This window comes from Anopheles stephensi, chromosome 3 (assembly GCF_013141755.1).
Source record: "Anopheles stephensi strain Indian chromosome 3, UCI_ANSTEP_V1.0, whole genome shotgun sequence".
Classification (NCBI taxonomy): domain Eukaryota; kingdom Metazoa; phylum Arthropoda; class Insecta; order Diptera; family Culicidae; genus Anopheles; species Anopheles stephensi.
In genome coordinates, this window is record NC_050203.1 from 66710876 (window position 1) to 66737051 (window position 26176).

Below are 26176 nucleotides of genomic sequence, written 5' to 3' on the forward strand. Positions count from 1 at the left end.
ATCAGTTTTCCCAACTGTTTAACAACGAACAAACACTCAAATTAGGTTAACAAGTGATATCCATTAAAATTCATCTCACCACTATTATCCGAGGCTTGCAGTGTGACACGTTTACCCCCAAAATTCCACTTCAATTAAAATAATGGATCGGTTTCAGCTGACTTCGGAGCTTGCTTCGGTGACCTAATGCCATCCACTCTTGAATGAACGTTTAGCAAGAATTAATCTTCCCGCCAAGGCGAGCTTTCTCAAGTTTTAGTTCGTTTTTTTTTCATTTCACTTCAAAAATTTTCAATAGCCATCAGTACAAACACGAATCCTGCACACAGTCGTTTCTAAGTGATTTGTATGATCCATTAGCTCGGTTGAATTTGTAGTGCGTACGCAACTTAGCACAATCGTGTATTTACCCCCTTTTGCTCATCAAAAAATGACTGGCAGCGATGATAGAAGGTTACTTTTGCAATAAAAGAAGATGGAGCGAAAACCCACTGTCATCTCAAAAGCCACAGCTCCATCTTCTTGATGGTTTGACTGTTGACAATTTGCCACAAGGGTGGGTAAAAACTCCACGCTCTATATTTGGTGAAAAATACATTTACGGTTTTTTATGAGAGTTTTCTTTTTTTGCTCATTCCATTTCAAAACCACCACAGTCAGCATAATGTAAACCGCCGTATAAAAACCGTCCACGAAACAACAACATCCATCAGAAGGAAAAGGAAGGTTAAAACCTTTTTTTTGTCTGCATCTTTCTCTCTCTCTCTCTCCCTCAATAATTCCATCCACCAACTCAGTTTGTTCCTTTTTGTGAGAAAAATCTCAGTTCCACACTTGTCAGGTTTTGGAGTTTGACAAAGCAGCCAGTTTTTCTTGTATTTTTGTTGTTGCTGTTTTGATGTTGTTTCCCACTTCGTCCATCGCACGCCTAACACAAGGGCGACATTTGCCAAAAGACACCAAGAAAACGGCACCCTTCAAAAACTCCGACCCTTGCCGCCAAACGCCGAAAGAAAAATACAAGATTCGTCCATTTGTTGGTTCGTTTACTGTCGCGCGCCCGGTACATTAGGGTGTGTTGCTGCTCCTGCTGTAGCTGTTGATACGAGAGGGCGGTTGGAATTGACCGCCCCAAGAGTTGCCAATCGTAAGAAGTGGTAAGCGAAAAAGCGTGCGCTGGAATTGCTGACGATTGCCAACGACAGAAAGAGCAATACTTCGCTAAGCCCCAGATGGAGTACTATCCTTCCCCGGGCTGGCGTGATAGCCCGATGGTGGAGGCGCCTGGTGGCGGGTGGAATCGGTGTGAAATATCATAAAGTCGAGCCACATTGTGTACAGCGATGTGGGTAGGTCGGTTAAGTTTCAGCTTTTTTTCATCACTCTCAATGTGGGTGGTGGGAGAGAGAGGGGGGACGGGAGGGGAAGGAAGGCTTAGTGATAACAATACGATCCACCCAGCCTTCCGGACTCGCGTAAGTAAACATCAACAAAGACGATCAAGCAAACGCCCCGTGGTTCCACCCGGGCCCCCTCTCAGGCAGGTCATTGTGGGCGGGGATAACAACAACAATAACAACCGAAAAGCATCAAAAAGGGAAGATAAAATGGAAAAAAGGGACGCAAGTGTACAGGGCGGGACGATAAATACACGAAATAAATTAATACCGACCTCCGAATGCAATCAATCATCGAAACGGAACACAGGATGAAAGAAGGTTCTCCCGTTTCAACCTACCACACGCCTGTCCTCAACTTGCTACACGTTGCTCCCGGCTGAAGCCAGAAAAGGTCCCGTGGTGCCCCGGACGGTTTATTTTTCCGGCTCGGTACGCATTCTTTTCGCGCGGCCACGACCGTACGCGGACACGGAAATGTAGTACATTAATTTTATGCTAGCTTCACCACCCACCGCATCCACCCACTCCACCAATTGAAAACGGTTGTTGCGGTTCACCTCTTAGCGTGTGCGTGTGTCTTGTTTGTTGGCCGCCGTTGCCAACATCAAACCATCAAAAATCCTGTACCAAATGTTCGACCGCACACTGACTGCTTGCCCGATCCATAATGTTTTCCGTTTTTTTTTTTTTGCATCAATTTTCCACCTTTACAGATTTCACCTCTTCGCAGCGGCAAACGGTGCAAGATACCGATAGCGGCAACCATCGGAATCATCAACAGCACCAACATCATCACCACCACCATCAGCAGCAGCATCATCAACACCACCTTCAACACCATCAACACCATCAGCAACAACAACATCCGGTCTCATCGGTAGCCCCTTCCGTGTCACCGTTTACGGCCGCAATGTATTTTGCCACCCAAAACAACACAAAAGTCACTGCACAACGAGGCGGCACGGCACTGCTACCGTGCACCGTCATCAGCCAATCTTCTGCCCTGGTGAGTCTGAAATGGGGAACCACCCCCCGTAGGTGTGTGTGCCCTTTCCGGGTACGGGAGATACGGGACTGTGAAGGCGAATAAACAATATCTAGGCGTAAATGGTTCATTACACAAGTTTGGCAAAATATTGAACCCGTTGACGTAGGTAAACTAAGGAAGGAAATGTAATCCTTTCTTCGGGGTGCGTGCAGAACGGTTTGTGTGTTGGAAAGCGCTTGGAAAATGGGAAAGATCGGTGAAAGTACTGGAATATTTGATGCTAAAATACAGGGTTATTATTAACGAAATATCCATCGAAAAGTTGAATTGGTCCCTTACATAAATTTCAAGATCTATCGACAAATTCTGTATAAAAATAATTATTTTGGTAAACCTTTATCGTAATTGCTGTGTTTTGAAATTATTTTTCGATTGATAAACACGTTATTTAAAATTTTTATTACTGTATTCCATTGTTATTGCAAGCTTTTGGAACGTCTTGCTCGATCGATTTTAATCCATCCAGTTGCCTCCAAACAATGAGATGCTGATATCATCTTCTCAGAATTCATTCTGCACTATTTGGCTGATCTGCTTAGCCATCTATTCCATTTTGCTCCACACCGAACCAAACAAGCTGAAAACGAAATCATCCATTTAGCCTACAACCAGTCACTGTCGACCTGGGACAATATACAGGCGAATGAAAATAAAACAGCGCCAGGTGGAAAATGAATTTCTTTCCGTGTACCGTACCCATTCCGTGCATCACCACACGGCAAGCACTCGAAGCAATCTAACAAACGTTATGTGTATGTGTGTGTTTTCCACGGTCTCTCTCTCTCTCTCTCACTCCCTCTCACTTACCCTGTCTTGTTCGCTTTTCATTTCTCCGGCACAGGTATCGTGGATCCGGCGGCAGGACTTCCAGCTACTAACGGTCGGTCTCTCGACGTACAGCAGCGACGAACGGTTTCTGGTCGAGCATTTGCGCCACTTGGGCCACTGGGCGCTGCGGATCAAGTCCGTGCGCACCGAGGACGAGGGACTGTATGAGTGCCAGCTGTCCGTTCATCCCGTTCAATCGGTGTTTGTCGAGCTTAAAGTCGTAGGTAAGCATGGGCACGTGTAGCTGATTTTTTTTTATGCCCTAGTTGTGCGCTCCGGAACAGCGCTGTTTCTATAGTACTATAACGACACGCTCAAGATATCCGTTCCCCATTGGCAAAACGGAGAGCAGCAGCGAAAAGAAGCAGAATAGAGGAAAAAGGATTCGGAATGATTTTCCAATAAAAGCTCTACGGCAGGCCACTTTGCTGGGGGAGATTTTTTGTTTCCTCTCCGCTGTCGCTTACCGGTAGTATAAGGAAATATGGCCTAGTAAATGTGAAGAATCCGTGTGCAATACAGTTCACCGCCACCATTCGGCGCATAGCTACGGACAGCGCTCGAAAGATAAACCTCTCATGAAAAATTCCTTCGATGACACAAATCCCGATACGCGGACACGGCACGGACTGTCGGACGAAAGGGGGTTGCGAATGGATGATTGTCGCTAAGAAAAACAGCACACGAACAAGTAAAATAATCGCTTCCCCACTCATCCGCTTACTACCGGTTTCTCGCGCAACCTTGACTAAAACCCCTTCCCAGGTGCACGATGCTCGATCGAAATGGATTTTTATGTTTCAAAGCTGGTCGTATTTGTAGGGTTCATTTATAGGTGGTATCGTATCCGCCACTACCGTCTTCTCTGTTTTTCATCCCCTCTAGAGTATGCATTTTGTTTTAAACTTTTTCTGCCCGCCGTTCGTAGCACATACAGATACCGTATTTAGTTTTGCATGTGTTGGCTGTTCTTTTTTTCTTTGTTTCGTTTTTCCTAATCCAGTCCTAAGGATTTTTGCTCAATCCTTTTGCAAGCCTTCGAAATGGTTCCTGCTTCGATTGGCAAATTAGATTGGCGGAGGGGCAAGGCAAAAAGGTAAACCCGAAACCCAACCCAACAATCGCAGCTTGAACTGAGGAGAAGAAAAACCTCAATATTGAGCCGGTAGTATACGGTACGGTACGGTCCGGAGTAGGAAAACAAATTCCAGTTGACACTTTATGCCTGTACGGGGTAAAGGGTTTTCTTCTTTCGCCTTGTGTGGGTCGTGTGAATTCACCGACACAGAGCATATCATGAAAAATGCTGATCACTGTGCTTTCGTGAGTATATGGCGCTTGAAAGTGGTGTACGCATGTGATAATGGGCAAACAGAGTGGAAGGATACGACATTGGTGTATTTTAGTGGTAAGAAGCGAAGAATGTTTATTTAGGGATAAAACGAGGATTCAGGTGATATGGCTTGAAATCGTTTATTTTATTCTAGTGAGAGCATTGTGTTCAAAGTATACGACGAGTTTGGTGTTGAAAAATCAACTGCCAGTATTTTTGGCTGCGAGAAAAATTGTTTTTTGGCCATTGGTTTCTTGTTAGTAAAACTTTGCCACAAAAAAAATCATTCTTAAACCTTTTGGAGGTTTTCAAAAGTACTAAAACAGTTTTTAGGAACTCTCAACCGAAACGTCCCCCCGGAACGCAATGTGTAAAATCAAGTCAAGTAATAGCCAGTCAGGCAAAAAATTTTGAAGGTAGGAACAGTTAGACATCATTAAAAACTCAAACACAAAACCTCATTGCCACTCTATAAAAATCATATAAAGGTTCCGATACCCTTTCAAGGTTGTAGTTTATGCAAAGAAGCAGAAAAAGCATGAAAATCTAGTTCAAAATCATAAAAAATAGAATAAAGCTCACTTTTCAATGACATCGATACGTCGTATTAGGGGACACTTAGTGGAATAGATTGTGTGACACTTTACATTACAAACTTTCCTACAAGAATTCATTTCGTCAATACTAAGAACTGACGAGTGATTGGCAAAAGCTTTTTTTTTAGACGGTGATATTTTACTAACATGTAAAAAAGATTAAATATTTTGCTAAAACTTTGCATTAAAGCATGTACCGGGAAATTCCGATTCACGTCTATCATTTTGCAACCATCCATTTCTCCCATCAGTCAGGTGCATGGAACAGTTTTCTGGAAAACGACAAACTGACATCAAATTTCCAGAACAACGCTTCATGTACTTCCAAAGCACATGATGACTTCAGCTCCTTCGAAGCGTAGCTCGCTCGTTCGTTCGGAGTTTTATCAGCCCAGCCCCATCCGGGTGTGCCAAGCCAAGTCACCGGTTCCGATATGCCCCAAAACTCATACACAATCATACCCCTTTCCGGTGTCGAAGAGTGCGTTCCGGCTAGAATGTATTACGTTTACAAATTGCTTGCGCTTTAGTTCCGTACCGTGGCATGAATTTAAACCGATCCCGTTTATGGCAATTGGTGCCTGCAGCCAGCTAACACAAAACGCCCAATTCCCATGTATTGTATACGTAAGGACGTGTGTGTGTGTCAAGCGGAATATCCTCACACGTGACGTTCCGTTGCCAGACTGCTAGATCCGCTCTTGCCGGTGAAGCCGGTGAAGCATTTTTCAAGTATTTAACGTAACGTGTGCCGTGCACACGCGAGTAGGTGTTCTGGGAAATTGAGTTTTCATTAAAGCTTGATGAAATCTCATCGAATCCTGCCGTTCCTGCTTTGCGCGCGCGTGTGTGTGTGTGTGTGTACGTGTGTCAGAAATAAGAAAAACGTTCCTTCCTGACCCCTCGGTACATCGGAGACTTTCCGAAACCCATTCTACCGCAAACCGGGCAGCCAGCGTCGTCGTGGCCGACGTTACGGAAAAAGCTTACCGAGCGCCTCACGTCAAGCGTATATTTTAATTAAATTATTTACAATCTGCAACCAAATTTAACCTTTCGCCAATGGAACGAGCGGGTAACAAGCTAAAGCACACATACACACCCAATATAAGCTCAGCGTATTAGAGATGTTGTGTGTGTGTGTGTGTGCTTTTTTCTACTTCATTTTTTTTTTGCTCCCAACTGTACCTTACATTCATGTGCTCCGTCTTGGATTTTCGAACGTAATTGAAACTTTTACCATACGAGCTTGTTCAGCAGTAGAAGACGATCTGAAAACGATACGATTTCCCCAAGCGTAAGACTCGCCCGGCCAAGGGAATGGATTTCATTTCGTAAGCTGTATCAATGTTTGCTATTGTTGCCCTTTCAAATACACGCCGCGCCTGGCAGGGAACTAGCTAGTCTTATGACGACATTTCCCATTGATTTTTCACCAGAGTATGGAAGCGTTTGGAGTTATTCATCTGATGCCAAACCGCTTCCGATAGCGTATCAAGCATGTATGGTCATGTCCACATAGAATTTTTATTTGTTGAAATTTGGTTAGTTTGTGTAACAGATTTCGATACAGATGGAGAGAGTAAAATGCTCCCAAAAAAACTCTAATTTTTGGAGATTAAAAACCGAACTTTCATGCTTTGTTCTGCTGTGGCGGATGATGCAGGTGTTTTTTTCGGCATATAATCGTAACGGGTCTGCCACTTGTCAGTTGCAAATTGTACCAAAAGTTCGAAGGCTTTGCGGTACATTAGCTAAATTTCAACCATGAATGAACAGGTAAAGTTCAAAGCACGGAACAAGTGGCTCACATCCTGTCGAAAACATGCGGCAGCGTTATCAAACACTTGCCTAGATATACGAGTTTTTCGTTCAGTACATAAAATTTTGTTTTTAACACAGCTTTTTCAATCTTAAATTGTAGAGTAAAAAATCTTTTTCTTAAGAGACTACTTAGTGGATTCTATTAATTATAATTTTAATGTTTTATTGTGATTGTTTTTTTGTGTTTCTAAGCCGTCATATTGCAATTATAAATAAAATAAATGTTTTTTCTGTGTTTCTCATATTCCACGAAACACTCTTTGCATGATCGATAAGCATCCCCATAACGTTCCCAACAGTACACTCGAGCCCTGTCACGGGCAATTTGAAATTAAATGTAATTCACCCAGAAGCACTACACCGAAACACACTCTTCGCAGCATCTTCCTTCAGCAGCAACCTGTAAACACTGGCATGTGTAAAGGTGTACGGTGAAATAAATCCGGTTCCGGGATCCCCCCGGTCGACTTGAGACAATCCCGGAAAAACTGAAAAGCAAAACAGCTGAAACATTTTAACGATTAACGAGCCTGCTTTGTAATGCGGTGCTGCCATCACCATAAGCACGTGTTACAATCAGTCTTCTCACTTACATTGGTTCCCGTACAGTGGTGCTCCAGCCAATCATTCAAACAGTCCTGGTTGGCAGATGGGCAAGAAAGGGGAATGAAAAATCAAAATAAATCCTCCACATGCGAGAAGAAGCTAAGAAAATAAAAAGGAAACCCGTTTTATGGGAGGTTTAAGCTACTTCAATTCGCTTCCGGCTGAAATAGAATCCGACCGGAATCTGCAAAGCCAAACTAGCAACCCGTGTCCCCATCCAACCTTTAAAGCGGACCTCTTTCTACTGACACACTCTTTTTTCGCTTGTTTATGTGTTTCCAGAGGCAGCAGCAGAAATAGCCGGAGCACCCGATCTACACATTGATGAGGGATCCACCTTACGGCTAGAGTGCAAATTACAGCGCGCTACCGAGAATCCGACGTTCGTGTTCTGGTGAGTAATGAATAATTTGTACTGCTGCCGCCGTTGCTGCCGTCGTACATGGGCGGCCGAACAATGCAACGCTATTTGTAACACTAAATTAAGCTTATTTACCACGTGCAGGATGTTTACGCTACAGCGAGCCTTCCTTACCTTCATCAGAAATTTATTACCCTGATTAACTTGCTACCCTAATGACGCTTCTTTTGGTTTGATTTTTTTTGTGCGTCCTTTCGGACCCAGAGTTTGCGGTCGTAATGCCCTAGCTGACAGTTTAAAAGCTGTTAATATTTCTTTAGGGAGATCTCACGGCAAAGATCTATCTGGGACAAACTTGTCATATTTTGGCTTTACGTAAATCGTTACACAAACTTCTTTCAAAGTGGTAAATTCATAGGAAAATGGTTATTATTTCCAGCAGATCACGTAATCCACCCGTTACACATTGTTTACCACATCTTTCATTCACGCTCCGAAAGTGCCTTTCGAACATTTTTCAATATGGTGTGGTTTTACCTCATTTTTACCTTTATTTTTCATTGTCATTTGAATCACATTTTCTGAGAAACATAATCTTCCACCCCTGGAAGGGATATTATGTTGCCGTTAGTACCGGCAAAATGGCCACCTCACGTGTTGTGTGTGTGTGCGTTTGCTAGTGGAGCAGTCAATAACGCCTGTGCTTGTTTTCCACCACTTTTATTACTGCCCGTATAGCACAGATGAAAGGATTTTTTCCATTGCTCTTTCTCGCAATACTCGTGGAAAGTGTTTGGTGAAGTGAAAAGCAAAGCAAAACAAAAAAAAACGGCAAGCGACACCCACACCTCAGACAAATAGCTTTTTTAAGCTCATTTTATGCTTGCCTGCTACTGGTGCACGCCCTTATCGCAACAGTGTTCATGCGTCCGGCGGTTCGCAATGCAAAACCATTCATAAAGCAGCATCCCCGATCCGAGTCGATTCGCACACGCAAGAAATAAATATGTGCGACAGGTATTAATGAGGGATTCATGATATAGCAGTGTTCCGTTGTTTCGGGGGACAAAAAACCTGCTTGCCATGATTTTTGAGTAACGTGTGACGCATCGAACCCCTCGAATCCCCCGGTTCGTTTGCAGCGGAACACATCCGGCTGGGTACAATTGTTATTTCCTCGTATCATTGCACCGGTTTCCGGTGTTGGAGGTGGGCAGCTTAAAACAACCCAGAAATACGGATCATTTACTTAATTCCAGCTGTAGCACATTTCCCCCGCACAAACACGGGACCGAGTGATAGCGTGGGTTTTTAAATTATAGCGTTGGGCAAAAATTACAATCAAGACAAATCCTCTTTCGCTTAACGGATACGGCCTTAATAATAAGGTTAACAAAAATCAATGACATGCGACACCGGGTAACGATAATGAGTTAAATAATGATGACGCGCTCATATGGCTGTAGGCCGCGGAAATCCACATTTTCCGATTTTTACAAACCGATGTGAGGTGATTAACCTTTAAGTTAAAATTATTGGCCAAAACTCGTTGCTATTTGGTCATTGCGGTATGGCGATTCTGATAGCACTTTTGTTCAATTTCCCTTTCGAAAGTGTTTAAGTCAGCTTAATAAAAAATAATTCAGCTGATTATACACACCAGTTTTCTGTTTGTGGTTGTATAAAATAAGATTTTTTGTTTTATTCAAGCTGAATAACATTATTCATCTCTGGCTCTGTGCTTAAATCAGAAGAGGATATGTCATATTGACTAACAATGTAAGGGGATACGAGGCTATTAGTGGTAAAGAACATAAACAAATATCCTCATAAGAGTTGAAATTGTAGTAGCATAACTATGTTTCTCTTAAAATCTATGATATAATACTCTATACTCTACTCTATATACTCTAATACTCTATAAATTTAAAAAAAATGTAGTTAAAAAAAGATGTAATCTCTACTTCACGTGAAGTACAAGGCGTCTCCATCGTAAAAAAATCTTTTTTAAGAATATTTTTATTAGATATGTAAATTTTATTTTTTTTATTTTTTTTTTTAATTATGACCGCTTGAAGCCGTATTGTCAATTTTTTAATATTAAAGCAAAAAAGGCACTACCACCAGGACATCCTTTATCAATAAGATTGCCTGAAAGAACCTTATTTCCTTATTTCTCTGATTGCTACACGTAGTATTTTCTCATAATCTCATGGTATACAATTTTATTGTTAGTATTCCTACCATTCTACCCTGACTCCGTTGAAGCTAATATGTTTTACTCTAGAAAGCAAAAGCTCCGTACACTGCAATGACAATTGTACCAATTTCAAAACCCCCAAATAATGCATCCGTTCTTCACTGCTCTGCTGAACGGGATCATCTTTATGCAGTGTCCAAAATTACGTACGCTGGGCCATCATTCACCACCCAGGCACTTCAATTACCGCACAAAAACCGCTAATCGTCAAACCACGTACATAACGTTTGGCTGTAATTTCGATACTCGCCGAACCGCTTTCCCGACCCACGGGCATAGGGGCGAGCGAGATCGTTGATCAAGATAATTACTTCCCAGTGCATCGGTACAACTCGGGCGCAGTGACACAATGCTGCGCCCCCGTTTGCCCGTCTAACCATTTCCCATCGTTCGTCGCAAACGTTTTCCACAAAGTTTTCCCGTACAGTAGTTGGTCGGAATGCCCGAGTCCCGGATCCCGGAATGATTCTGTAATAGTTTGGTAAAAGAGGGAAATCCCATCCGATTACACGCATCCGTCGTTAGTGAGGTTACATTATTCAGTGCACTTTGGGTCGTAAAATTGGCATGCATTCGGTGTCGTGCACCGTCACATTGGCCGATGAGCTATTGGGTGTGTATCTGGCTCGGTTTGCTGCAAGTTTCCCCGTTATCTCGTTCGCTGTATGTTCGTGATCGATCGTATGTTCCGGTGGCATACTATTGTGTCAAACAAAAGCCGGCCCGTGTGAGGGTATAAAGATAAGAAATGAATGTAAATGATGGGAGCATCCCAGCGTGCTGGTTTCGGCGAATTATACTATGAGAGTAAAAGAAGACTGACAAATTCTGTAACTGATGGTAACTGTGCTTAATATCTGTCAAATGCGGAGTCATCGATCCGAGAGCTCAGTTTTAATAAGATCAAACTAACAGTTGGCATTTATAGCCTTCTAGAAGAGAAAGGAAAATTCGAGATTGTGAATGCAATTTTTGTCTACAGAGCGTGCTCTATCAAGGTCACTTGGTACTGCTATGATGGCTTCGGGTGGTCAGATAAATTTAATAACAATCTTTAATTAAAATAACTTAAACATAATTTTTCAATTATTCATACGGTCCCACGATCACCTCAAAAATATTAATAAGAGCATCTAAACTTCATTATTTCATAGAAAAATACATTACGTTTATATAACTTTGTATTTAATCCTAAATTCTACTTAATAATCAGAGTAAGCAATAGCGTAACCAGACAAATATTGCAACTAGAACTTTCTGTTTTTGCTCATTATCTTTTACACTCCTTGCAAACCTTCCGAACAATGGCCACAGCCATAGAAACATAAAACATAAAACTCCACACTGCAATGCATTTATCGTAACGCTCTCCTTTTATCTACCACTCCCCCATTTTCAATCTATCCCGGTACAGGTACCACGAGCAGAACATGGTAAACTTTGATCAGCTGAACGGATTTTCCGTCACACCGTTCCAACCGCCGGCCACCGCCGGTCACCCATCGCACCTGCATCCCTACCTGTTGCCCCATCCGCTAGAGGACGAGCACGATCTGCCACTGTCGGCCGAGGACGAGCAGGGCTTCAATCTGCTCGATGACGAACGACTGCTCCAGCGCTCGCTACAACTCGGGCAGGATTCTTCCGAACCCTTCCTGACGCCGTCCTCCTCCTCCTCGCTACTCCTAGCGTCGCTGGCTGCGGCGGCGGCAGCCTTATCTTCCTCACCCTACCACCAGCAGCACTTGGATCGAACGGATTCGCTGGAACGGCAGGACGAACTGTCGGCCGGTGGTACGGCATCGTCCGATGCGCCCGGCCATCGTCATCCGCATCTGCACCATCAGCACCATCATCCGCACCACGGTCAGCATTATCCGGCGATGAATTACAGCGACCCGATGCCGTACTCGCACATCCTCACTCCGGCACCGAGCGTGCTAACGATCAAGGAGGTCCACTTAAGGCACGCCGGTAATTACACGTGCGCACCATCGAACGCTCGCCCAGCCAGCATCACCGTACACGTGCTGCAAGGTGAGTATTTGGTGGCGGGTTAGAGCGTCAATGTAACACATACACTCACAAGCAAAACTCTCGCTACGGTTGCTAGGGCGCTGGTGGTAAAAGTATTAGCTAACCCCCTTTTGCAGCAACCGGTTGCGCTTGCCGCCGTTGCTAAGCATGTGCATGGAAAATTAATATAGCAATTCGGGCAAACTTTGACCTTCCCAGCCCAGACCGCCTGTTGAGCTGACGATCTGTACAATCGTATCGACAGGGCGATATTCAGAAGCTAAAAGCGATTAATGTGAATGATTATTGAGCTCACTAATCACTTTTTTGTAATCTATTTATGTGAATAATCCTATCCAATACCAATAGCATTTAACATTTAAGAGTCTCCGCAATAGCAGCTCGTTCAGATCGCTATTGTACAATAAAATGTGCAATTCGGTGCATTTTTATTTCTAGAATCTGTTTGTTTGTTATTGACAGCACTGAATGCAATACAATAACCAAAACAACTTGCCTGTGTATAGTATTTCCAGGAATTGAATACATGCAGTCATTAGCTTTTTTTTAAATAATTTTGTTCACTATCCTACAGCGCGTTGTTGCACTGTGTCGAAAGGATTTCCCGGAAGCAAAATCAATGCCTTTTGATAGATTGCATACTGTCGGGCGCGTTGATAGCAGCAAGATCTGTTTGCTTTTTACCAAGGTGATCGATCTTGATTAGGCTCGAACTCACAATCTATGGTGTGTGAAAAGGAATAGTTTACCTTAATTAAACCGTTATGAAAGTTAATTTAAAAATACACATTTCGCATTTATTTGTCCTCTTTTTTATGTGCTTGTAATAGAAACCTCAACATTACATCCCTATACGAACACTTGATCAATGAGAATATTAAAACAACTATCAAGCGAAACGCTTTTGATCTCTGCCATGCAGTTTTTGGGTTTGGGTTACAGTTTTTTTTATTTATTCTTGAGTGTTACGGCTGGATGCCGTATTTTCTACGAAGTACTTTCTGGTTCAAAGATACAGCAAATTGGGTTGGTATTGGCGTTACCCATACACCCATACGTAAAGCCTAATCTGGAGCTAAATGAACCGCTTTAGGTATTAGGTTTACCTGCCGCTTTAAGTGGTTTAGGACCGCCTTAGCTCAGTAGATCTGGTTTTCTGTGCTGTCGATTTTTGGTGAAAGCTTAACGAACTATTAGCTTTTTTCAATTGCTTCTTACTCCATTATGCAAGTCTGAAACGTCTATAGCATGATTCTATGATTTTTTTAAATTATATTTTGTGGGAAATTTTCTGTGCTAAGCGCCAGACATTTTTTTTCACAAATCTATCTTCTAGCTTGACCACAAAATTATTCAAAATCGATTGCCAAAATACCGATATCATACAAAAAACTTTCGATGACGATATCAGTTCGAAAAGCTGTTTGAAAAATATATTTAATTGGAATCTAATCATTCAAAACTCTCTGTATTTTTAAACAAATTTAAAAACACATTTTTTACAGCTTCTCAAATCGTTCTTTTATGCAGGTACTCCACAAAATAAATTTAAATTCATGTATTGTTTATTTTTCTTCGTGCACTTTTGAGCTGAACGTATTATAATTCAAGTAAAAAATGCTATGAAAAACTACGTGCATAAATTTCTTGTATTTTTGCTTTACTACAATAACAAAATGAAACAAATTTTCCTCGATGGAAGCTTTCGGAAAGTACTTTTTCACCAGAGCCAACCGTGTGAATGCAGTGTAAAATTTCTTAGATACCGGTAACAAAAAGTCCTATAACAAGGTCAACCAGCGTTTCGCCAAGCGACCGTCACTGCTCGCACCATCAGCATGCAAATTGTATCGTTTAGCGGCGTAACGATGTTAAATACGGCAACAAAAAATGTAGCTAATGTAATTTCTGCTAATGTAAATTCTTTTACCCCTATATTTCGCTTCGCCCCGTATTTGGCCAACAGGTGAGAAGCCGGCAGCGATGCAGCACGCCAACCGCAGCCAGCTGGACGACGGTGGCAAACCGTCCCGAAGCGGAAGCTACCCACAGCGACCGACGCTGATGCTGGTGCTACTGCCGCACCTGGCGATGGTGATGGCAATGATGGCGACGACGTTGATGCTGTACGGTTCGGTAGCGCACCATCGGTGAAACGAAATGTCGCTAATAAGTGTTGAATCACGTCGATTCGGGTCGGTACGATGAAGGATGGTAAAAATGTTTTATATAAGAAAATTAAATATTTAAAAAAAAACACACACACATATAAATACAGGAGAACCACGACGAGCATGTAAGGCAAATTGTTGCAAACACTGTATCATAGTTCAAAGCGGGGAAAACAAATTGCAAGCGCAGAAAGAAGGATATAATGTGAGAGAAAAACGGGGGGAAAAGAAATGTAACAGTATTTTACTCCAACTTGCATTTTCCAGCGTTGTGCGTTTAAGTTTTCCTATCCGACTGGCTAATGGAGAGGCAATGTTTCGCAGCAGCGAAATAATTCCGATTCTGATCAGAAAGCAACTGCTTCCTGCGGGACGCGAGTTTTTTACCGCTTCCTGGAGCCTGGTCATATGTACGTTTCCCCCTCCCCAAACCAACGACTAATGTTCAACAGCAAAAAAAAAACCATTGGAAAGCGGTAAATACGATTATGGAAAACTGAACGAAACCAAAAGTAAAATTTAAAAGAAAAACCCACACACACGTGGGCATAGCTAGATCAAATGTTATATCGGTGAGAAAAAGGGAGCAGGAAGAGTAGAAGTGAGAAGCCAACGGGTAGTAGTAGTGCCACATGATCAGCGGTACGACAGGATGAGTTGCGTAGTGAACCGCGTGTTGTAGCGAAAGCGGCGCAAAGGGAAAAAGTATTATTCATATACAGGAAGTATTCAGAACTAAATAAAAAAAACACACACACACAAACTGCTCTAAACTCTGAAACACTCTCTCGCGTTTTGTTTTTCTCCATTCGTCTGTGTGTCTCCTATCATGCTCCTTCGCAATGCTTGTCATCTTCGCTTCGGAACAACCGGTGATCTCCCGGCGGAACATATTAAGTAAGAACTATGCAAACGGAGAAACGGTTGTTGGTAACTTTTGTGATTCCTCTCTCTGGTTACTCTAAGTTAGCAAATTATTAACATTAGCAGTGCTGCATAACGATGGTCGGATACCGGAAAATGGAGCGGTTGTCACATACTCGCACGTTCGAAAGCTTCGATGGTATTTTGTTCATCAAACCCTTGGTACGCAGTGGTCGGCAAGCAGTGTGCCGTGCAGGAAGGAGTCATTAACGTTATTACTACTAAAAGGCTTTTAATGTGTGTTTGTGGGCGTGAGTGCGCCCGGAAGCAGTGATTTAATTGTGGTTTTATAGCCCTTTTTAACACTGCTTTTGCTTTAAGGTAGCTACAGGTGGGTGTTGTAAATGATTTTAGTTTCTAATTTACTCTTCACATTTTTTCACTCCAGTTTCAGAGGATCAAACGCTTCATGAAATTGTAATGGTTATTATTTTGTCCTTTTATTATTTTTGTTTTGAAATTTTAAATAATCTAATACACAATTTTGTGGAACTGCCCAAACGATTTGTCTTCAATAATTGTTGCTGTTTTGGATTTTACATTGGACATTAGGTCTCTTGATCTGGAAATTCTATACAAATTTATGTAGAAAACGGGAATAGAGTGCCTCTAAAGTCGTCCTAAATGTATCTATTTTTATGGCAATAATATTATGATTTTCATCTCATAATACGCGTTTACAATACGGACCCTCTATTACAGGGGGTTTCAAGGATATAACTGACAAGTGCGTCGAGATATTGATTTGATCGGGTATATTATTGATTTAATCAGCGCGATGTGGAGCAGTGAAAAGCTTTCATATTGAGGTGTTGCCTCAGATAATAATAAAAATTTTATTATAAAATTTAAAATCAGCTTTTGATGATCCGTATGCGATGCCCGATGGCAGAAGACTGCTAGTTCGGGGTCCAATAGAATCTCCCGTCAGCTGCCACGATGATATTCCTAGAGTATCAGTTTGGCAACATGGGACCGTCGTGTCGGATGCAACTCCAGCATTCGGGAACGTTCAGTGCATAACTGTAGTAATGATCGTATGATCGTCGTTTATTATTTGAAACAGAATGAAAAAATCATACGTTCATGGTCCAAGCAACCGATGCTGTAAAATTCCTATTGGCAAGCCAGACAGTCTCCTGAGCTATGGTTACTAAGATAGAAAATGTGTAACTTAACATCTGTGATGATATCACTGCATTTAGTATTAAATTTTAATACTTGTTCGATCAATTCTTTAGATTTATTGTTTTTATTTTTAGTTTCATCGATTTTCCCTAACTAGTTTTGCAAACAATCTTTGCCGACCACTGCACACGTCCAGCTAGCCCATCTTATCTGCTGAACTTCCGCAGGCAAAACTTCCGCACACCGTTCAAGAGGACAGCGCCGCGTTTCGATGGAAATTTGCAAAAAGAGAAAAAGCATATTTAATCATTTTGTAGGAACTTTGGCTCCCGGGAATCGGGGTGGGGAAGCTGGCTGCAAAAGTTCACAAGGCGTGTCCTTTGATGCCATTTTACGGCGAATTTTTTGTTTGTTGCTGCTTGCGTTCCTCCGTTTGATGTGTAAGATATCACATTGCGTTATCATCATGGTACGATTTTCTCGTTTTTAGAGCACTGCAAAGTACGGTAAGCATATTGTACGGTATGTATTATATCTTCACAAACATTCGTTTGAAATGATGTAGATTTTTTTGAGATTTTAAGTTTTTTTGCTCAAACTGCGATTTTAAAAACATTGAAACGATTATAAATATCCCGGAGCTTTGATCTGTTCCCTCAACCCGAACAAAACAATCGCTTTCCTCAAACTCTTGTATACCTCTTTTTCCAGGCAGAGGCAAGTCCTCTTATCGCGACAATCAGACGCATGACGAAAAACAAACCAAAACACCGGGCCACTGCGTGCCACGCGTCACCAGAACGATCGAAATCGCCTTTACACACGCGCTTGGCGCAGAAAGAGTGATAAGCGCATCGGTTGGGATTGTTTGGGAACAAAAAAAAAGCGATTAGTTTCTAACAACTCAGACAAACCCCCATTTTTTTCTTCTGGGACAAATTTTCTTTTGATTAATTTGAACCAAGTAAGAAAAAAAAATACACCGCACCGTACGGTACTGATAATCGATGATCGCTGCCTGGCAGCCAGAGTGGATCGATTGCGCTTTCAGTTTTACCCAGCGAAGGCACGCGTTCGGACACGCGCTCGTAACGATGATTCTCCGAGGTTTTGAAGCGATGTTTAAGGGCACATTGCGATGGATAGTTTGGTGTGCGCTGTGCTCCTCCATCCTGCCAAAGATCGACTGTTTCGTGGGATTGCCACTGTCAACAAAACCCGGTGAGTGGTGTTTTGCAGTGGAAAGCTGTTTGTTACTCGCCTGAAATGTGCCTGAAGTTATTGTTAGTGTAGCGAAGTGTAAATGTTTCAAGAAGCATTTAAAGTTGACCAAACAGTTGAATGATCGTGGAATCATGTTCTTCCGTCCATGAGAAATTAGTAGGAAAGTGAAGTACGGACATGAAAGGTTTAGCTCAAGTTGTGCAACACGGCAACAGCTTAATGTTAGCGCAAAAGGCTCACCGCTCCTATACACAAGCAAACGATCGTGATGTAACTTTTCATCGGCTGATAATGGAGAGTGATTTTTTGTATCCTTCCGCCACGCAATCGGAACGCAATTCGGCAGCAGAGTGTCTGCCCGGTCTGATACGGTTTCGGCTGACATTAATTCATGTCGATTATGGCTGTTTTGAAAACAAATCATTCCAACAGAAAAAGTGGGAATCAAATTTGAAAATGATTACAACATCGTCCGGGAGTGGGCAGCAAAAAGTGTTGCCGATTGTTCTTGCTGCTGTGCTGTGATGATTAAAAATCGTGCAAATCGAAAGGATTGTTTGTAAAATTTTCGTTACGTTGAACTTAATGGGGTGGTGGTCCTGTCTTCAAACGGCAGGACCGGGGTTCAAATCCCATCTAGACCGCCTTCCCGTACGCAGGGCTGACTAATTTGCTACGGGTAAAATCAAGTCATAGTAAGCCAGAAATGGTTGGCCGAACACGAAGAAAAACAATTTAACGGACTTGTAAAAATTGGTCAGAAAGCTGAGAGGTGTTTTTGAAAACAATTTCACATTGCAATTAAACAAGTTATTTATTCCTAAACTTTTGTAACACTGTTTTCTAGAAAAAAGATCTTCAGATGCTAAAAAACCTAAACTAAAACTACTACCAATAATTTAACGTATTACCGACTGACCTTTCTGTAGTTCATTGGGACCTGGCCAGCAGTTAACCGTAGCCTTGGCAAAATATTTTTTTACAAGCTCTTTTGCTTCAGTTATCATTTCATCCTAGGCCTAACTGACTGACTAGTTTGATAAGGTCTTTCGATAGAGGTTTACTCAAAAAACTCTGCTGACCGCTGTTAAAATCAGCCTGCCGCTGAGACATAGAAAACTTTGTTTGACTAGGGATTTACTATGTTCTATCATATGTTTTTCTTTACCATATTCTATCCAAATTTATTTGCAATAAGAATTGTCTAAATAAATGAAAAGATGTTATAAAACTCGAAGAAATTCTAACCGGTAATTAGGATGTCAATCACTATTGTCATAGTAACCGTTGATATTATACGCATCCTCTCAGCGCACGAGCGTACAACATCAACGGCTACTATGGCAATATCATCGGAGGACATTACAGCAAAAAGTATTTGATTTCGCTGTCATCTGAAGCCGTTTCCATGTCAACTAGCTTTGTTTGCCATTTCATGTAAGGAGCCTAAGATAAAAATGGATGCTATTGCCTTATCAACTGAGAAACCCTGCATATCTGTCGATCGCCTCTTTACTGATCTTTACTACTGTTAAATATTCAAATATTCATCAACCTTACTGAGGATCAATTCCTTACAACGGAATGAGTTTGTTTCGTATGACCTTACATTTGACCTACACATTGGACTAGTTGGACAATTTTGTGTACCAGAGCTGTATCAAGAATTTTACTAGAAAACCACCCGTTATTGCTATCAGTAAAAGTAAGTGAATTAAACGTTAGAATTAAAAAAAGCAAATCAAAAACATCCAACTTAGCTTATCATATACGCACTTTTTCCTAACACATCGCAATTGATTTGATAATAAAACATACGACAACACACGCACACATTTCGCCGATCCACTCCCATCATCGTTGATTGCTTTCAAGTGCAGTAAAGCATACGAGACTACCTCAACATGTGAAATTATTTTAAGACACCTACCACTGCGCTCGCTGGGGCCTTTATCAAAATTTGGCAGATTGCTCTTATCAGCGAGTAATATAATTCGTGCTATTTGTGCAGCGATTTTCTTCGCTTTGCTTTCTCTCTAAATTCTTGTACTAGGGCGGTTCGGCTCATAGTGACATAGTTACTAAATCAATCTCGGTTAGGGTGCGTAGCCGTTCAGTTCATGCGTTACCGGGAGCGCTGGTTCAGTGAATGTGTTTAAATATATGCACCTAATCAAATCCTCCAAACTAATTAACAAAAATCTAACCGTAATTTAATCAATTGCACATCATAAACAGCTTTGCTTCTTCATGCAATGCACGCTTTCTTTGAAGATGAAGAGTGATTAATTAGGGCGTTTATAGCTTCAAAGCAAATGAATTGGGGTAGAAAGCATCAGAAGATTAAAAAATAAAGCTTAAAATATGTCTAATGACCTCTATGTTTTAACTCGCAGAAGCACGCTTTGAACTCATGTTAGTAAAAACTTTCACATTTTACAGTAATGCAATTAAAATTGGTACAGCTAGCTCAATTGACCAATTACATTGAGGATTGCCCATTTCTTTTATTTTACACAACCACGGACGGCTTTGACTGGGAATTTTGCAGGACAATTTCAATTTTGTCCAATATCTTCTTCAACATACTCAACTTAACTACGTTCGGTTCAAGTTGGAGAACGATACCGGTACAAAGCCTACAGTTTTCCCAATGCTACCAGATGCTCTAACAAACTGTCAAGTAGCTGGGAATCTGTCCTTCGTATGATGTTCTTTGAAACCCATGTAGGATTCTCACTGATCGTGACTGGGAAGGGACTTATGACATTTGTGCTGGTTCAATCAAACCAGACCGTCCGTTCAAACGTGGCCTGTGGCCGAGGCGACTGCGGTGCCGGTCTTCACACAACAGGACCGGGGTTGATATCCCTTCCAGACCGCGTCTCCGTACGCAGGGCTGACTACTTTGCTATGGGTAAACTCATGTCACAGAAAGCCAGACATGGCCGACCAGAGACCGTTCGAGGTGGTAGTGCTAGAGGGATTTCTTCTGTGGTTTTGTGAAGCTTAGAAATAAGGACGAAATGTGTTTAAAAGCATTATTAACTTTACACCCAAAACCGAATGAATTGTGTGTAGTTTCAAAAATATGGAATGCACATGCGAAGAGATTTGCTCTCCATAATGAACTACATTAAATTTTGGACCATAATTAAATTGTAATTTACATTCCTTTAAAATAGCGCTACAGCATTTGAGTAGAGCATCTGCTGGACGCCGAAATCCAATCCCGCTTCTCAGAAGCTCATCAACACATTCTAATTTCAGCACGCCTTTGGCCACAGCTACTGCTTCTCACCAACGCGTCCAGCCCCACCGTGCGGCAGGTAGTACCGGGCGACCAGTGTGACCGTCCGTGCATGCCCGGTGGACCACCGCTAACGTGTCACTTTCACTGGAAGCTGGAAAATTTTGCCACCATGGGATCGTAAGTAAGCCAAGCCAAACCGTACCGTTACCGTATGCTCAGCCTACACGACTGCACGCTGCCCCGCACGCATCTCTTCCGCAGCTCCTGCTGGCACTGTGCTACCGGCGTTCCCAGGCACTGCTTCCATCCCCAGTGCATCACGGCGAACGGTATGGAACGCGGTGTCTTTACCATCAACCGCCAGATCCCGGGACCGCCGATACACGTCTGCAAGCACGACACCATCGTGGTGGACGTCGAGAACGAGATGGAGGGCCTCGGTTCGACCATTCACTGGCACGGCTTCCATCAGAAGAACAGCCCGTGGATGGACGGTGTGCCGATGGTGACCCAGTGCCCGATCGCGCAGGGCACTGCCTTTCGCTATCAGTTTAGTGCGGTCGAGGCCGGGACACAGTTTTACCACTCGCACACCGGTAAGCGACACCGTCCGCCCCTTCCGCGTTCGTTTTCCAATTTGTTCTAATTATTTTTCGCAACGCGCCCCCCCGTTCAGGGTTTCAGAAGGCGAACGGCCACTACGGTATGGTGGTTGTGCGCGACCCGGCCGATATGAATCGGGCGCACTACGACTACGATCTGTCCGAGCATCGGATCATCATCGCGGACTGGACGCTGGACATGGTGGAGAAGTGGGTGCCCGGCATCCAGAACGACTCGATGCGCGTCAACTCCATCCTCATCAATGGCCGCGGGCGGTACTTTAATGTATGAATAATGAATTTGAACCCCCGAGTCCCGGGTAGTCCGAGCACGCGCTCGCCCGCGACCACCGGACGGCGAGGGGTTGGTAAATTAAAATTTATCGAAAATTATCCTCACCCACTGTCCGTTCTACACCTTTCCATGCCACCGACCGACAGGAAACGACCGGCACTCGAAAGGATGCCCCGTTGACCGTGTACCAGGTGGAGTATGGCAAACGGTACCGGTTTCGGTTGATCAGCAGCGGCAGCCAGTACTGCCCGTTCCAGATGCAGGTACGTGCCGGTACGGTCGGGTTGTTGTTTTTTTTTTTGTGGGGAGTGGAAAAGTAGTTCAAATATTATAATTACGTTACGTGCTGTTGTGTGTCTCACCCAGCACCCGACATTTTGGCCCGTTTATGGCCGAACGTTACATGTTGGGCCGGTGGGTCTTTGTTCGCACAAAGTGCAGCTGCAATTTCAATTGCGTTTGCGAGCGAGCGAATGCCAGCGCCGGCCCTAGCGCGTGGAGGTGCCAATTTGGGAATGAACAATGTTTCTCAATTACTCACAGCTTACAAATGGGGATTTATTGTTAACTTATATGCTAGCCGGTGCGAACGATTGCCATTATACACGGACCGTGCTTTTTTTGCAACAACAACAAAACTCAACCCACGCTTATTTTGTGTTAACAATTTAGCTTCACGATTTTTCCGTTTAATTGGAGTATTTCGCGAGAATTGTTCTCAATTTGATTTTGAAAAAGATAAACTCTGAGGAAAAATTAATTGAAGTAGCATAACAAGGCGCTTGAAATTGTAACAGAAGCTTCAGATATATGCTTGGTTGGGGAGTTCAAAACTTCTTCTAAAATAGTTGTCTTTAATGATATCAAAAGTAAAGAATATGACTCGTAGAACACAGAACACACTATTTATCGAAGAATATGACCAAGACAAGGGATTTTGGGAACGGTAGACGGTCTCGATCTCGATGTTGTAGTGACAAACAAAAAGAAACTCCTGTGTTCTAGCTATCCCTTGAACTGTTCATCGTCTTATACGGTGATGGGCAATAGATAAAGCCCACATTCTTTCAAACCACTCCATTTTGATGCCTCTGCTAGGTTGAAAAATAGCAAAATGTCCAAAACAAAAATATATACTCAAAATCGATTTATTGAATAGGTGCTACAATAGGAAGGTTTACACTTCGTAAACTAAATTTTACCAAAAAAATGTAATTTATTAAAAAAAAAGTGATCGCGCTATGAGTTTCACCCCTCAACGTAGAAGTTTAAAATACCGACGCACAGCCTGATGACCTGTTATGATCTCTCTAAGCTTTACAACGGCTTCTCAGTCACGCAAGAAAGGACAAAAATTTCTAATAAGGCCTGAAACAGTGTGTAGGAAAATTTTGCCAAGGGGTGCAACCAGCTGGTATGAGTTATGGGATGATGAAGGAGTATCATGTAGGAAGTGAAACAAGGGAGGATGCGTGAAAAGATGCTCCTACCCTGCGATCAGTCAGCGATCATCAGTCAACGAGTTAGGCACGAGCCAAAACAAGTGATTAGGTGCGGAGTTAGCTCTTGGTTCTGCTGGGTATCGTATCTTGTTTTTTACGATTCCTCTACACAGACTTTATCGTACGATCCCTACTGACTTCAGTAGTGAAGGATAATAATAATGATCCTATCCAATCATTGTGTAGTCAAGACAGAGGCTCAATTTGTCGTCAAAGAAAGATGCTATGGAATTTAGAACATAACTTTAGAGCCCAGAAAGAGCTATAAAAAATTAGTTAAAATCAGTTAAACTACAGCCATTGCTACGTTTAAAGCTTACTGTTCAAGGACAACTCGTGCAATTTGGGAGGCAATATTTTTTCTAGAAAGATTCCTGAGAGATCTTGATCTGCCATTACTAACTTAAGCCTCAGCATGCGTTAGCTGTATTGCGTACAGCGATACGATCAGGGCGGGATTCGATGAAGCGTCGTGGGATGCAATGCATTTTACTGCATCTTGTAAGCGAACAATAATGTTCTCTCCCCCCTCCAACATAAAGATCCAAAACCACAGCATGTTGATCATCTCCACCGACGGCGGTACGGTGCAACCTCAGCACACCGTAGACACACTGGTATCCATCTCGGGCGAACGGTACGACTTTGTCCTGACAGCCAACCAACCTCCGGGTAAGACGTTCCACCCTCCCCACTCCACTTCCGGTTTCCTGAAAACCGTTCGCTTCCACCTCCGCAGGCAATTACTGGGTGCGTGTACGAGGGATCGGTTTCTGTGATCCGATGCGCGTCGAAGACTTTGCCATCCTGTCCTACCACACGAAGGACACGTTCCCGTCGGCCAGCGGGCTGACGGTAGCGCAAACGCTAGCCTTCCCACAGGAACCGCTGCCAGCGTACGACGATCCGTACCCGGAGGGTATCGTGTTTAACCACCAGACGGCACCGTGCTACACCCCGAACGATACGTACCTCTGTGCGGCGGATCTGGAATCGTACGAAGAGTTCCGCGACAATGAGCTCATCGACGCCGTGCCGGATCATACGTTTTTCCTTGGATTCAATGTAATTGAGGCGAATAATAGCTTGCTGTTTTCGGAGCGTGGTTTCAGCCATTTCGCAAGTAAGTACCCCGCTACGCTGGCGGATATTGTGGTACTCGGTTGGGTAGGGCGGGGTTGTTATTAATGGAGTGAGCAACAACCCCGGGATAGCATTTGCATGTCACCATACACTTGATACGTAGCACCATCCACATCATCATCATCATCATCACACCATAATTGCAGATAGCTTAAAAGCTGAGAGGCTATGTTTGGAAGTTATTTAATTTATGGCGGGCTCTAGCGGGTTGGGCCACCTTGCCAGAAGGTGTGCACTTCTTTGTCACCGGAGCACAGTGTACCTGCTCCTGCTACCGTAAGGAGCGGTCAGGAAAGTATGCAAGATTTAATGAAGATGCTGTCACTAATTAAATGAGTTATGTTGAAGCTCACCTCGGATGAAGTTACCGGCCGGATGAACTAGGGCGGGAGCTTTGCTTGCGGCTCGAGCAAAACACGCACAGTAATTAAACGGAATGCATCCTGCTTCCAGCCGTCCGGGGTCGGTTCAACACGATCGGTGCGACGAACATGATCAGCTTCGTGCCACCGTCCTTCCCGCTGCTGATCCAACCGGAGCAGATAGTCGACGAGAATGCACAGTTTTGCAACGTGAGCCACAAACCGGCCCACTGCACGGACGACCATTTGTGCTTCTGCACGCACCGCATGAAGGTGAAGCACAACGATGTCATCGAGATCGTGCTGTACGATACGGCCGAGAGTAAGTACCCTTCGCCCGTCGTGACTTGTGGAATTGCATCCCGGGCTTGCATTATACCACCACCACGGATTGATATCACAATGACATGTGTGTGTGTGTGTGTGAACTTCTTCTTGCAGTACGACAAAAGTTCTACCATCCATTCCATCTCCACGGTCATCGATTTATAGTGACCGATACTGGCCGCTTTCCGAACGACATCCTTACGGATCAGATAACCTACCTGCGGAATCTGCAGACCGTCCGGCGTCCGAACGCACACTGCCCACCGTACAAGGACACGATGTCCATACCGAACCGGGGCTACGTGCGGGTACGGTTCCGGGCGGACAATCCGGGTGAGTGGTGGTGGTGGCGGCGGCAGTGGTCACCCACTTTCTTTGCGACACATTTCTTCAACTCTTCTTGCCTTGGTGGGGTTTGTTTGCAGGCTTCTGGCTGGTGCACTGTCACTTTGAATGGCATCTTGCCAACGGTATGGGGCTGGTGCTGCAGATTGGCGAACCGGACGAAATGCTCAAACCGCCGGCCAATTTCCCACGCTGCGGTAGCTACCAACCACCGCTAGAGGAAGCCGAGGAGGGAGGGGAAGGCAACGGCTGTGGTCCCTTAATGCTATGTGATCCTTAATTTATCGCCCGAAGCTAATATAAGAGCGTGTACTAGGCTAGGAATAAATTTTGAATTTATCTTCGAACCGAATTCCTCGAACGTCTTGCAACATTTGCTGCTGTGTTCGATGAGCTTAACATCGCTTTTTCCTCCCTTTTTGTCACGATTAAGTCAGGTGGCTTTATGGTGGATCTGGTTGGACATTCAAGTGCAGCATGAAAGATCGGAAAAATGCAGACATTTAAAAGTAATCCGTGCTTTGCTAGATCATTTGAGTTAGTAATCCCGAATTATTATGTTTAGCAGGTACAGTGATGATGATATCTCACCTCTATCCACGTTCAC

At 43.3% G+C, this 26176-nt stretch overlaps 2 protein-coding genes across 4 annotated transcripts in view; both read left to right on the top strand.

Annotated features, from left to right (window-relative positions):
* Nucleotides 1-15245, top strand: part of LOC118511747 — a 61113-nt gene extending 45868 nt beyond the window's left edge. For all 3 annotated transcript variants that reach the window (XM_036055210.1, XM_036055209.1, XM_036055211.1), the window contains 5 exons: nt 2114-2406; nt 3290-3500; nt 7918-8029; nt 11671-12293; nt 14260-15245. In XM_036055210.1, coding sequence (XP_035911103.1) covers nt 2114-2406; nt 3290-3500; nt 7918-8029; nt 11671-12293; nt 14260-14447 — 1427 coding nt within the window. In that variant the 3' untranslated portion in view covers nt 14448-15245. The remainder of the gene's footprint in view (nt 1-2113; nt 2407-3289; nt 3501-7917; nt 8030-11670; nt 12294-14259) is intronic.
* A 2336-nt stretch (nt 15246-17581) lies between these two features.
* On the top strand, nt 17582-25921 carry LOC118511750 (oxidoreductase OpS5-like). The gene is made up of 10 exons (XM_036055215.1): nt 17582-17737; nt 21011-21170; nt 21255-21589; nt 21670-21881; nt 22037-22153; nt 23935-24064; nt 24132-24515; nt 24989-25219; nt 25339-25557; nt 25650-25921. The coding sequence occupies exons 1-10, from the start codon at nt 17611-17613 to the stop codon at nt 25847-25849; spliced, it is 2115 nt and encodes a 704-aa protein (XP_035911108.1). The 5' UTR covers nt 17582-17610; the 3' UTR covers nt 25850-25921.
* The last annotated feature ends 255 nt before the right edge of the window (nt 25922-26176 follow it).

Excerpts from the sequence above, each read along its gene's own strand:
- LOC118511750 (XM_036055215.1), top strand. The coding sequence starts at position 17,611 with ATGATTCTCCGAGGTTTTGAAGCGATGTTTAAGGGCACATTGCGATGG. Across the intron at positions 21,882-22,036 it reads GCCGCGGGCGGTACTTTAAT|GAAACGACCGGCACTCGAAA; the intron begins GTATGAATAATG and ends ACCGACCGACAG. Across the intron at positions 22,154-23,934 it reads ACTGCCCGTTCCAGATGCAG|ATCCAAAACCACAGCATGTT; the intron begins GTACGTGCCGGT and ends TCCAACATAAAG.